This window comes from Ceratotherium simum, unplaced genomic scaffold (genome assembly GCF_057802395.1).
Source record: "Ceratotherium simum simum isolate JZ-2026a unplaced genomic scaffold, ASM5780239v1 HiC_scaffold_43, whole genome shotgun sequence".
Classification (NCBI taxonomy): Eukaryota; Metazoa; Chordata; class Mammalia; order Perissodactyla; family Rhinocerotidae; genus Ceratotherium; species Ceratotherium simum.
This window is the reverse complement of record NW_028261259.1, coordinates 147,952-162,239: the sequence shown is the minus strand read 5'-3', so window position 1 is coordinate 162,239 and position 14,288 is coordinate 147,952. Positions and strand designations below refer to the sequence as shown.

At 39.9% G+C, this 14,288-nt stretch overlaps 1 protein-coding gene across 1 annotated transcript in view; it reads left to right on the top strand.

Moving 5' to 3' along the window:
• LOC147911299 (uncharacterized) overlaps positions 1-13,971 on the top strand; it is a 37,731-nt gene extending 23,760 nt beyond the window's left edge. The window contains exons 3-5 of the mRNA XM_087428009.1: positions 1,085-1,206; positions 2,537-2,684; positions 9,121-13,971. Of these exons, the coding sequence (XP_087284135.1) occupies positions 1,085-1,206; positions 2,537-2,637 (223 nt within the window). The 3' untranslated portion in view covers positions 2,638-2,684; positions 9,121-13,971. The remainder of the gene's footprint in view (positions 1-1,084; positions 1,207-2,536; positions 2,685-9,120) is intronic.
• The last annotated feature ends 317 nt before the right edge of the window (positions 13,972-14,288 follow it).

The following is a 14,288-nucleotide window of genomic DNA, read 5'->3' as shown; positions in this document are numbered from 1 at the left end:
CAGGGAACACAAGCCGACCCACCTGGAAAACACGATGAAGATGAACCTCCTCTCCACTGACAAAGACATCTTTAAAGGGGTTCTTGGCTGGCTTTCTTATTGACATATGCCTCCTGATCATCCAAAAGACAGTACATTATCTTAATTTATGATGATTTGATTCATTAAAATCTTGTGATGGGCCAAAGATACACTTCTAAGTGGAATGAGGCACATGGCAGTTGTAAGCAGATTAACACATTTGGTGAAATATCAAACTCTGAACTAACTTTACTGTTCTAATCAATCAAAAGGTACAACAAATTTAATTAGGTAGATTAAATGATATTTAATGATCTGCCTGATTATTACTCTTCAATAATGAACAAGGAGCTCATGTAAACAACTACAATTGGTCTTTAAAATATGATAGGACTGTTTGAGATAAGCTGGAGAGAAGGAAGGGGAGAAATAGATAAAAGCTAGCTGCTCTGACGCCACTCTCAAGACCCCTGGATCTACATGTAACCCGGGAGATCGAGGCAGACGGCTGTGTGCCTAGATCCTCCTGCACTGTGGTTCTCAGGGATGTCACGGGGCTGAAGCAGCTTCTTGAATCGTGTTTACACGTCCATGTGTACAATACCCTTGACCATGGGGATGAACCACCATTCAATCATCTCTTACACCCCTCTAATTAAAAATTAGATTTCAGAATCATTGTATCATTACATGATAATTTATTCCTCAAACCTCTAGGATGGCGAGCTAAAAGAAAATCAAATTTCAATGGCTTCTTTTCTTTGAAGGACCAAGATGTTCTTTCACACTTAGAATCCGAATTAGAGGATAAATCCATAAAGTCAATGAACACAACTTAAGAAATGGACAGAGGGATATTTCATTCATATATACACAGTTTGCACTGTGGTAAAAATAGAGTTATATTTTAAAAAATTAGAATTTTTTTCAAATTTTATAGATATTAAACACTTTGTTCTGCTTATACTCCCTTTGGTTTACCAAATCAAACTCACTCTTTAATGGGCATTTCTAGCATTGAGTGCTAATAACAGCAGCTTTTTTAAATTCTTATTTTTCCCAGGTCAAAGACCAAGGGAAGAGGTCGTCAAGAGGTCAAGTCTAATCTACCTATGGATGTGGCAGCCTTAACTATGGATGTTCAAACCAGACATTGCCAGCAGAACCACATCTCTTCACCCATAGGTGAGTTTTTACTAGTAATCACAGAGACTTGAGGATATCAAAGGAAATTCTTTATTAAGAACCAAAGTTATAGATCCCTATCTTGGGTTCATTACTTTGAATTTTTGACCCAAATCATATGCATCTATTGGACCATGTTCAATTCTATGATCTTTAGAAGATGCAGCCTACAGCTGAAGAGAAACAGATACAACACCAATATCTTACCCTCTCTGAAGCCCAACTGAGAGCCCCTGGAGTCAGAAGTTTTCTAGACAAGAAAAAGTCATTCTTCTTCTGAACAGAGAGAGTAGAGGCTATTCAAACATTCAACTTTAAATTGTTAACATGACTTGTTAGAATGTGATGGAGCAAGCCTCATACCTTCTAAGTTTCATGATTTTTCTCCAGAATACTGAGAGGGATGACCTTAAAGTCCAGTTTCCCCATAAATGTCTTTATTCAGTGATAAAATTAAATTCCCTATAAAATAATTCCCATAGGGCTGGCCCCATGGCTTATTGGTTAAGTGCTCCGCTACTGGTGGCCCGGGTTCAGATCCTGGGCAAGCACTAACATGCCGCTTCTCCGGCCATGCTGAGGCCACATCCCACATACAGCAACTAGAAGGATGTGCAACTATGATGGACAACTATTTACTGGGGCTTTGGGGGAAAAAAAGGAGAAGGATTGGCAACAGATGTTAACTCAGAGCTGGTCTTCCTCAGCAAAAAGAGGAGGATTGGCATGGATGTTACCTCAGGGCTGATCTTCCTCATACACACAAAAAATAATAATAATAATAACAACAATAATAATTCCCATAAAATTGTTAAAAATATATCATAGTCTCTGACCAAGAGGAAACAAGGCAAATTGAGCAGTTGAATAGCAGTGTAATAAACTCCATACAAGGATCTTACTGCAGCATTATGTATAATAGTGAAACTGGACGTAATCCCATCTCTATCAAAGAAGAAATAAACAGATCATGGTATTCCTGTTCTTTGGAGTACCTCTAAAACTTCTAAAAAACTAAGTTAGAGTGGCGAGCACTGATAAGGAGAGACATCTATGATATATGGTTTGGGAAACAGCAAACTGCAAAATGATGTAGTTATGTCATTTATGTTAAAAATCTTTGTGTGTATTTATAAATGCATAGGAAATGTCCAGAAGAATAAGCTGTAACCTCTTAACAATAGTTCCTTCTGAGTAGGGGAGTGAGTTTGCAGGGAAAGGGATGGATGGGGGAGGTTTCACTTTACATAGATATGGATAATTTGACTTTTTTTACAGTATGTAATTCTTTCATAATTAGAAAAATGAGTAATGTGACCGTTTGGTGCAGGGCAACAACATTATGTTCCCCAGTCTCTGTACTGTATGTTACTGCACAGCATGGACTGTAAGAGAAAGCCCAGAGGAGCAATGAAGACAAAGAATACATGACACCTGCAAAAAGCCAGTGGAGTATTTCTCCATAACAAACCTTCCAGGTGAGTGACGGTCAGTATCTTCCACTGCTCCAGCTCTTGCAGTAAACCTAGAACCTCCCCAGAGTAAGCTGGAGGACCATGCCCGACTAGTCCACTCCCTGCATGGGGCTGGTTTGTGCAGGGAGACTGCCGTCAAGCAGACAATGGACTCAGGATGGGCCATGTGCCTTTGGGGAGGCTGGCAGAGAGGCACAAAGTGGAACACCAGCTAAGTGCACACACCTGAGAGGCGGAGTTCCAGGTGGAGACTCAAAATGTACCAAGAAACTGTGTGAAGTGAAGGAAGCTACTCAACCTCTCTCAGCCTCAGTGTCCCCCACTGTAAAATGGGGATCACAGGCCTACTTCACAGAGCTGCTGGGGAAGATACATAAAAGTGCCTGTGACAGTCAGTGTCACATTATTAACAAAATCGTCTCCGACTTCAGAAAATCGATGAAAAGAATAATGTTGATGACCAAAGATGAGATGCCCAGCTTCGTAAGCAGCCCCAGCAGCATGAGAATGAGAGGAGCTCTGAATAAGCAGGGTTCTTCACAGCTCCACTGGAGAGGATGAACATGGGCTACACCAGGATAAAGGGCTGTTGTACAGTGACTTGTGTAGTGAGAGTGGGTCCCTAAAGACACTGCGAAATAGAGTTACACACAGTGGCTCCTAGGAAACAACTACAAAGCAATCAATGCAGCAGATAAGAGTGGGAATGGGGCAAGCAGAGGAGGGTCAGAGTGACAAAATCTGACGGAAGACATTGAACCACGACGAGAGCCCAGCTCTGTCAACAGCTGCTGTGGTTGTGCCAGGAGATCAAACGTCTGAGACAGCTATTGTGGGGACTGCTGGGAGCACAGTTGTCACTGCGGCCACACCCCAACAGCAGTGCATCAGAGCACACACACCCTGAGACTTTCCTCTCCATTAATCCTTGTTTTAAGATGATGAATATCCTCATGTAACAATGTCTCCTTCCAACACTTGTGGGCAAGTGTCATCAGAACCCCCTTAAGAGGGCACAGGCCAGAGTAGGATGGAACACTGGGGCCTGGGGGAGCTGCACTGCACCTGACTACACGGACTATCACCTGGGCCTATTGAACACAAGAGAAGAACCCGAGGATGTGGTCAAATGAGACTTCCCTATCTTGCCACATTCAGAGACACTACACACTTTCTCATTCTTTCTTTACAAAAATGTTAAAGAATTCATGTGTCATTAATTCATAAAGAGGCAAATTCTTGACAAAGTGACAGGGTCCAGTTTCCATGACCAGGTTTTTCAGTTGTTTTGATAATATCCCACATTCAGGAATCGGAAATCTAACCTATTGGGATGTGTAATATAAACAGGGACTTCTTTTTTCATGTAGATCAATGCCCAGATTTTTAGGGACGACATAAATCATGAAAGCTGCTAACCATTCCTCCACAGGTTTCAATAAGACTTTTAAGTTAATTTACCAATCTCAGGAAAAGAATTTGGCAATTCAAGTTTTTTGTTTCTGCATTCAAACGTACAGTACAGCCAAGAGAATGAGCAGAAAAAAATTAACAGGTAGGTCTTGCTTGCATTTTATCTTTTGCAAATAAGCAGGATATTTTATGCTCTGTTCCTTTCACCACTCTAATCAATTTTGAAAGAATATGGTACCTCTGACTATCCCTAGGCATGTTTATCCAGGAACCTTGCCAGAATCCAAAGCAGAGATGTTACAGCTGACGGGTTTCAAATGCTGCCCAAGTGCTGTCTACCTTGAACATCCCTCTCCCAAAGCTGGACGACTGGTCTCAGGAATTCCTGAGTGATCAGGGTCGCCACCCGTGTCCCTGAGAGACTGGCCACTGAGGCCTGAGCTGAGATTAGGTGATCAATCTAAAGGGCAAAATGCTTAAGCTATTCTCATCTTAAGGTTGCTGTTTTGGAGGCCACTGCACTGGAATGTGTTAGTGAAAATGGCCTACTAGATACTTGCCTGGGAATTGGGTTGTTCTCCTCTGCCCTTAGCGGATCCTGGGGACACCAATGATTAACCTCACAGATGCCTCAACTTCCACATCTGCAAAAAAGGCAAGCAACAGCCCATGTTACCACCCAGCAAAGCTCTTAAGTTGTACTTGCAAGAGCGGCCACAAGGGCGAATCTCTCTCAAAAGCTGATGAAAGGATGGCACTTTGGCTAGAGAAGGCAGAGGGCAGCAGGCAAAGTGGAAAGTTTCTGGGATGTCAAACCAGTTCCCATAAGCATTTTAGAGAAGCACCTGGCCCTGGACTTGGTAGGAGGCTGTGGAAAGACCCACAGGCACGCAGGTGGGAGGAGGAATCAAGCAACAGAAGGAGGTGGTGTGGAAGAGGCACGAGTTCGACTTCAGTTTTGGACAAAAGCAGTTGCACGCTGCAGACCCTCGGCTGCCCATGCAGCCACCACATCCTCCTAACTCCCTGGTCCCGCTCGTCCCATCGCATCCCTCCGGGATTCAGTCCATGTGCAGTGGGTGCAGGACCAGAGTCCTGAGTCAAGGGCGGTTTGGCCCTTGGCCAAACGCACACCGCCCTGCTCCTCCCCCCAGGGTTAGGCACCGCCCCATGCCCACAGCCTCCTGGGATTTGTAGTCCTGCTGTCCTGCAAGCTCCCAGCATACACAGCTAGGGGCCCCAACTCCCACCTTGTCCCCCCGCCCCTGGTCCCCATCCCTCTGCTTCTCCACCCCACCCTCTACCCCACCTCTTCTCTATGCCATGACCACTCTCTATGCCCTGCCCACACCCCAGAGTATGTGCAGTGTGGTTGGGCTGAGTCCCTTGAGGCCGGCACTCAGGTAGGGGTGGGGCTCACCAGCCTGACTATTGCTGAGGATGCTTGCAGCCCTCGTGGAAACTTGCTGGCCAGTATTTGAAGCATAAATTCTATATCTAAAATGGAAATACTGAGTGCCTGGGATTTTGGAATTTGCCTTTTCAAGGCCACCTGTCCTACCATCCCCTCCATCCCTCCAGGGGAGGATGCCATGATCCTCCCTCTGGTTCCCGTGGTCAAGGTCGCTGCAGAGATCCTTCCCTTGGACATCGCCCACCTGAAGGACCCATACCCATCATAAAAACTCAAAGCCATGACACTTGCCAAGTTGAGGCAAAAATGGAAAGACCCACGGGGCCACGCAAGGGTGAGGGCATTAATAGATACTTGGAAGTATTAAAATCCATCTGATGGTGTCATGAGTGAATGTGTTCCACTTTAAAACAAAACACTGCTGTTATTCTGAGATATTGAGTTAGGATCTTTATGCAAATATGCAGGATTTAAAATGTTTATTTATGTATAACATGAGTACAGAAATGTATGCAGAAATCATCCATGTAAACCTCAAAGAATTATTACAAAGTGAACACACTTGTGTGACCAAGAACTAGCAGCAGCTTCACTCAGGCACCGACAATCCCTTTCTCCCTCCTTCCTCCCAAAAGGTAACCGATATCTTACCAGCAAACACTGTATATCGAGTTTGTCTTCTTATACGAGTGTTTTATTACAGAACAATTTAAACAATATACAAAATGACCAAAATAGCATAGTAGGCCCATCACCCAGCTTCAACAACTACTAATTGTCTGCCAATTTTGTTTCATCCACATTCCATCCCATTCCCACCTCACTTTATTATTCTTTTAGTCCTTTGTGTGTGGGGGGGTAAGATGTATGCACACTGAAAGGCACAACTCTCAACTGTACAGTTTTGGCAAATAAACATGCCCATATAACCTTCACCCCTTTAAGAATAGAATAGTTCCATCACCCCCAGAAAACTCCTTCCTGTTCCTTCCCAGGCAATTTTCTCTTTCCCCCGAGGCAACCACTGTTCTGGTTTTTTCATCATAGGTTCATCTAGGCTGAAATCATCCCAAGTGTTTTGTTTTCTGTCCAGCTTGCCTCCCTCAACACGAGGTTGATGAGACTCACCCAGCATGTGTGTGTCAGCGTTTGCTCCTTCGCATGGCTGAGGGCGTTCTGCTCTGTGTTTGCTCCGCAGCGCCCCCTCTTGCAGGTCATCTCCTGTGAACATTCTTGTACAAACCCTTTTTTTGCTGCTTAATTCCTTTATTAGCATTTAAGTGACACATCTTTGCATTTTTTAGTGGTTGGTCCAGATTACAATATGCATCTTTAACATATCACAGCCTACCTAGACTTAATAGTGCACTAGTTTAATCAATGTAAAATATGGAAGCCTTGCTACAGAACAGTTCCATTTACCTATGTCTGTCCCTTATGTTATTGTTGTCATAAATTTTACATCTACCCATGTTATAAATCCCACAATACAGTGTTATAATTTTTGCTTTAAATAGCCATAGATCTTTTAAAGAAATTAAGAGAAAAAAGTTAAGTATTTGGAGGGAGATGCTTTGAGGGTCTGCAAATGTACTGTTTCATCTTTAAGTTTCACCCACAGTTTTTGCATTCATCAGTCAGTCTTGCTCACAGTAATTATTACTGTGGTGTTCTAGTGGCAATTTTCTATTTCATGCTATCCAGCCACGTTTATTATTTGGAATTCTGTGAGGAAGATTCCCCCCCTCCCTCTCCCTTCCTTCTTTCTCTCTTTCTCTCATTCTTTTTTTTTCTCTTTCTTTCTTCCTTTCTTATTTAATCTATTTTATATCAGTATAGACTCATGGATATTTATTTTATTCTCTGGGTAATAATCCAATGCTACCATTATTTATTTTGTTGCTCACAATTTTCCAGCTTGAGCCATTGGGAAGTCTTTCAGATTGATTCCTTTTGACACATCTCATCATTTTCTGTGTTTTTTTAAAGCACTTTCCTACTTTCTGGCACTACAAGATGTTCCAGGTTCATCTTGTATTTTCCATCTCCAGCCCTAGAATTAGCCACTTCTCCAAGAAAACCTGGTTCTTTTTATTGGAGAATGATATAAATGCAGATCTGGGAGCTAGGTGTGCTCATTGATACTAGAGTGTAACTGCTTCTAGACCCACTCAGCAGAGCTTGGAAATGTATGTATGAATATAAACTCAGGTATACACATCTATCTATTGATCTATCAATCTATCTATCAATCTAACTATCTATCTGGATAAATATATTAAAAGGGACATGGATTCATACTGATACTTCCAACTCCAATCCAGCACCACAGATTTTATTCTAGCATTCTCCTTTTGTTTATATGTAACTTCTTTTACCAACATTGAGAAACTTAACTCCAGTTATCTACAATATATTTACTAATGTGTCAACTAGTTTCAGAATTACTAATCCATACCCTTATGAAAAACACGTTTATCACCTAGTGTACAGTGTTTGTGTCCAGTACTTTAGTTTTACAGTATCCCATCAAAACACTGTCTTCCAAAGTTACTTAGGTCAGGACCTTTCATCCCCACCCCTTCTGTGAGGTTATGTCACGTGCTTGTAATACAGTGAGATTCATTTGTCACTGCATTCCATCTGAGTTCCCCAGTATCCTGATTGATTTTTAAAATTTGCAGAGTAAAATTCACTCTTTGCGGTGTACAGTTCTACGGGTTTTGACAACTTTATGGTCGTGTATCCATCTCCACAGTACCATACAGAGCTGTTTTTTTCACCCCCAAAATTCTCTCATACTGTCTCTTTGTAGTCAACCGCTTCCCCCACTCCATCCCTTGGCAACCACTGATCACTTTCCATCTCTGTAATTCTGCCTTTTCTAGAAAGTCATGTAAATGGAATCATATACCATATAGCCTTTTGCATCTGGCTTCCTTCACTTAGAGAAACGCCTCCAAGATTCATCCATGTTGTTGGGTGAATCAAGAGTTTATCCTTTTTATTGCCAAGTACTATTCTAATGTCCCGATGCACCACAGTTTCTTTCTCGACTCACCTGATGAAGGACACTTAGTTTATTTCCAGCTTTTGGCAATTATGAATAAAATGGCTATAAAGATTCACACAAAGGTTTTTGTTTAAACATTAGTTTTTAATTTGTTTCAGTAAATACCTAGGAGTGGGATATCTGAGTCATATAATAAATGTATGTTAACTTTATAAGAACCTGCTAAACTGTTTTCCGAATACAACTATCATGTTGCATTCCCAGTTCTAGTTGCTCCTAGTCCGCACCAGCACTTGGTATTTGCAATTTTATTTTTTATTTTAGCTATCTAATAGGTGTGCGGTCTCTTATTGTGGCTTCTGCTTCCTTTATGAAAGTGAGTTCTGCTAAATATAGAATCCTGTGTTGACGTTTGGGTTTTCTTTCTGCACTTGAAAGATGTCATTTTGTTATTGAATTGTCTCTTTTGTTTTTGATAATGTATCGTCCATCATTCACATTATTTCTCCCTGTATGTAATGTCTTCCCATGTATATATGTATTTCCTTGACTGCTTTCACGATTTTCCTTTTATCTTTGTTTTTTTTTTTTTTTTTTAGATTTTATTTATTTTATTTTTTCCCCACAAAGCCCCAGTGGATAGTTGTATGTCGTAGCTGCACATCCTTCTAGTTGCTGTATGTGGGACTCAGCCTCAGGATGAACGGAGAAGTGGTGCCTCGATGCGCACCCGGGATCCGAACCCGGGCCACCAGCATCGCAGCGCACGCACTTAACCACCAAGCCACAGGGCTGGCCCGATCCTTTTATCTTTGGATTTTAGCAGCTTGACTATCACGTGCCTAGGTATGGTTTTAATTTGTATTTTATTTTGTGGGTTTCCTGACTTTCTTGGATCTAAAATTTTAGATTTTCCACCAAATTTTGAAAGTTATGCTATTACTTATTGATTTGCCTTTCTGCCTCATTTAATTTTTCTGTCTCTCCCCTCTCTGCTGGGGACTCAATCATCTCACAGGTTGTAAGGTTCTCTTCATTTTTCTTCAAAATTTTTACATTCTTTTCTTCAGGCTAGATAATTTCTATTGCTCTATCTTCATGTTTCTTCTACTGTTTCTAATCTACCAGTAAACTGAAAAGTATTTTTTTATTTCATCTTCTTATTTGGTTCTTTTTGGTAATTTCCATTTCTCAGCTGAGTTTCAACATCTGTTCATTCATTATGAGAATATTTTTCTTTACCACCATGATCATCTTTATAATAGCTAATTTCTTACCCTTGTTTGCTAATTGCAACACCTTGGGGATAGCTTCTACTGCGTGCTTTTGCTCATATATGGATTACATTTTCCTGTTGCTTCAAATCTCATGATTTTTTAAAATTGTGTACTGGAAACCATGAATGATAGTTATAGAGACTCTGGATTCTATTGTATTCCTTTGAAGAGTGTTGTTGTTTTTCTAGCAGAGAGTTAACTTGGCTGAACTGAAACTCCAATCCTATCTCTTTTGCAGTGAGCATAGCCGAAATCCTCATTCAGTTCTTTCATCTTCCAACTGTTGTTTTTACACTAGGCCCTCTGGGGCCTACCCTGCATGTGTGTTGTTCAAAGATCTGCCAATTTGGTGTGTGTGTGGGGGAGACATTCATACATATTTTGAGATTTTCCTCTTTGTGGGTCCCTGTCTTCCAGAATTTCTCCCCTAACTTTCCAGCTACTCTGCCAGCCCCAAAATACATCCTGTAACATTAGAAGTAAGACTGTAGTTTTTCCCCTCTCTGGGCCATGTACAGATTTTGGAATGCTTTGAGGCAAAAGACTCAAGCTTGCAAATATCTCCTTGTGCAATTCCCATCATTTAAGGGAAGACTCCCTCTCAGTTCTGCTTGCTTTTGGAAGAGATTTATACATACACACATATACACATTTATTATATGTGTATTACATATAGATAAATGATTCTCTATAAATATTTGTAATATTTTATGCAGATTTTATCATTGTTATCTGTGAGAGTGTTAGTTCAACAAGCTACTCCACCATTAGTAGAAGCCAGACCTCGCTTTTGTTTCTTTTTTGGATTTTATATAAATGGAATTATAAAATCTATAGCCTTTTGAATATAATTTCTTTTATGCCACATTATGGTTGTGATAGTTATCCATGCTATTGCATGTAGCTAGTGTTTGTTTATTTGTTGAAAATAATTAATTTTTTTAAATGGTCATAAAATATGCATAACATAAACTTGACCATTTTAACCATTTTTAAGTGTACAGTTCAGTGACATTCAGTACATTCACATTATTGTGTAGCTATAACCTCCAACCATCCACAGAACTATTTTCACCTTGCAGTGAAACTCTGGGCACATTAAGCAACAACTCCCTGTTGTCTCTCCCTCTTGCCCCTGGGAAGCACCATTCTCCTTTCTATTCCTATGAATTTGACTACTCTAATTACCTTATATGAGTAGAATCATACACTATTTTACTTTTGTGGCTGGCTTTATTTCACTTAGCATAAAGTCCTTAAGGTTCATCCATGTTATAGCATGTGTCAGAATTCCTTCCTTTTTAAGGGTGAATGGTATTCCACTGTGTGTATACACCACATTTTTTTTTGTCAATTCATCCGTTGATGGACACCTGGCTTGCTTCCAGCTTCTGGCTATTTTGAATAACACTGTTAACGACACGGGTGTACGTATATGTCTTTATACCTCTGCATTCAGTTCTTTTGGGAGTATACCTATAAATGGTGTTCTGAGATTCATTTTCTCACATGTGGGAGGGTTCCCCAGACCTCCAACAAGCAATTCTTGGAATGTCAGCTGGTCGTCAGATAATTCAACTTAATTTGATGCTGTCAACCCAGAGATACATCAGATGGCACAGGTTGAGGGCTCAGTCCTATAAGACTGCACACCCACCCAACCTCACCTCAACTTCAGATGCCAGTTAGAAGCCCAGGCTGTTACTTGTACTTCTGAATGACTGGCTATAAACCAGAGGTTCCCACAACCTCCTCCTTGGGTTTGATTAATTTGCTAGAGTGGCTCACAAAACTCAGAGAAACATTTACTAGATCACCAGTTTATTATAAAAGGTTATAACTCAAGAACAGCCTGATGGAAGTGGCGCATAGGGAAAGGTATGTGAGAAAGGGCACAGAGCTTTTATGCCACCTCCAGGTGCACCACTCTCCAGGCACTCCTTGTCATTGGCAACCTGGAAGCTCTCTGAACCTCCTTCTATTGGGATTTTTACTGAGGCTCCCTCATGTAGGCATGATCAATTATTAACTCAGTTTCCAGCCCCTTTCCCCTGTCTGGAGGATAAGGAGTAGGGCTAAATATTCCAAGCTTCTAATCAGGGCTTGGTCTGTCTGGTGACCAGGCCCCATCCAGGAGCCATCCAGGAGCCCACCCAGAGTTGCCTCAATAGAACAAAAGATTCTCCTAGTGTTCTTATCATTTAGGAAATTACAAGGGTTTTAGGAGCTCTGTGTCAGGGATGGAGTCAAAGACAAATATTAGAACAAGAGATGCTCCTAGTGTTCTTATCATTTAGGAAATTACAAGGGTTTTAGGAGCTCTGTGCCAGGAACTAGAGGCAGAGACCAATAAATATATTTTCTATTATTTCAGAACCCATAAGTGGAATTGCTAGATGATATGGTAATTCAATTTTTAATTTTTGAAGGAACTACCATACTGTTTTCCACAGTTTTATATTCTCACCATCAGAGCACAAGGGTTCCAATTTCTCAACATTCTTGCCAACATGTTATTTTCTGATTTTGTGATAGTAACTATCCTAATGGGTATGAAGATGTATCTCATTGTGGTTTTATTTTGCATTTTCCTGATACTTAGTGATGTTGAGCATCTTTTCATGTGTGTACTGGCCATTTTTTATCTTGTTTGGAGAAATGTCTATTCAAGTCCTTTGTGCATGTTTAAATTGGGTTTTTTTTTTAATTGTTGAGTTGTGGGAGTTCTTTATATATTCTAGATATTAATCCCTTATCAGATATGTGATTTGCAAATATTCTCAACCATTCTGTGGGTGGCCTTTTTACTCTGTTGATAGTATCTTGTGATACAGAAAACTTTTGCATTTTGATGAAGTCCAATTTGTTATTTTTTTGTTGCTTATGTCTTTGGTGTCATATTAAAGAAATCATTGTTGGCAATGGCATTTGGACTCAATGACACACAGCTTTTACCCTGTGTTTTCTTCTAAGGATTTTATAGCTTCAACTCTAACATTTACATCTTTGATCTATTTTGACTTAATTTTTGTATATGGTGTAAGGTAAGCATCCAACCTCATTCTTTTGCATGTGGGTATCCAGTTTTCCCAGCACCATTTGTTGAAAAACTTATCCTTTCTCCAATGAATGGTCTTTGCACCCTTGTCAAAAATCATTTGACTGTATATGTAAAGGTTTATTTCTGGGCTCTCTATACTATTTCATTAGTATATTGTGTGTATTTATGCCAGTACCACACTGTTTTGATTACTTTGTAGTAAGTTTTGAAATCAGGAAGTATGAGTTCTCTAACTTTGTTCTTCTTCTTCTAGATTGTTTTGGCTATTCAGGGTCCCTTGAGAGTCCATATGCATTTTAGGACATATTTTTCTATTTTTGCAAAAAACATCATTGGAACTTTTACCTCTTTGAATAAGTTGACTCTTAAGTATTTTACTCTTTTTGATGATATTGTAAATAAAAATGTAATGTTTGTAGATTTCTTTTTCAGATTACTTATTATTAATGTATAGAAGAACAACTAATTTTTGCATGTTGATTTTGTGTCCCACTACTCTGCAGAATTTATTAGTTCTAAAAAGTTTTTTCTGGAATTTTTAGGGGTTTCAACATATAAGATAATATTTGTAAACAAATATAATATTACTTCTTCCTTTCCAATTTGGATGCTATTTCTTTCTTTTTCTTGCCTAATTGCTTTGTCTAGAACTTCTAATACCATGTTGAATAGAAGTGGTAAATGTGGACCTTCTTGCTGTGTTCCTGATCTTCGAGGAAAAGTTTTCAGTCTTTCACCCATGAATATGGTGTTCTGTGTGAATTTCTATATATGGCTTTTATTATGTTGAAGTAGCTTCCTTTAACTCTGAGGGTTTTTTAGTGTTTTTAACATGAAAGCATGTTTAGTTTTGTCAAATGCTTTTTCTGCATCCATTGAGATGATCTTTTTATTTTTTCCTTCATTTTGTTAATGTAGTTTATTACATTGATTTATTTTCATATATTGAAACATCCTTGCATTCCAGGAATAAATCCCACCTAAAAATGATGTATAATCCTTTTAATATGCTGCTGAATTTGGTTTGTTACTATTTTATTGAGGATTTTTGTATCAATATTCATCAAAGATATTGTACTTTTCTACAATAGAAATTGTACTTTTCTCTTCTATTGTATTCTTTTTTTTTTTAATTTTATTTTTATTTATTTTACTTTTTTCCCCAAAGCCCCAGTAGATAGTTGTGTGTCATAGCTGCACATCCCTCTTGTCACTGCATGTGGGACGCGGCCTCAGCATGGCCGGAGAAGCGGTGTGTCGGTGAGCGCCCGGGATCCGAACCCGGGCCGCCAGTATCAGAGCGCGCGCACTTAACCGCTAAGCCAGGGGGCCGGCCCTCTTCTATTGTATTCTATTATAGTTTTCTATTTCTGTAGTTTCAAACACCTGTCATTTTATTTTCTCTTAGTGTCTTTGGCTCTGATATGAG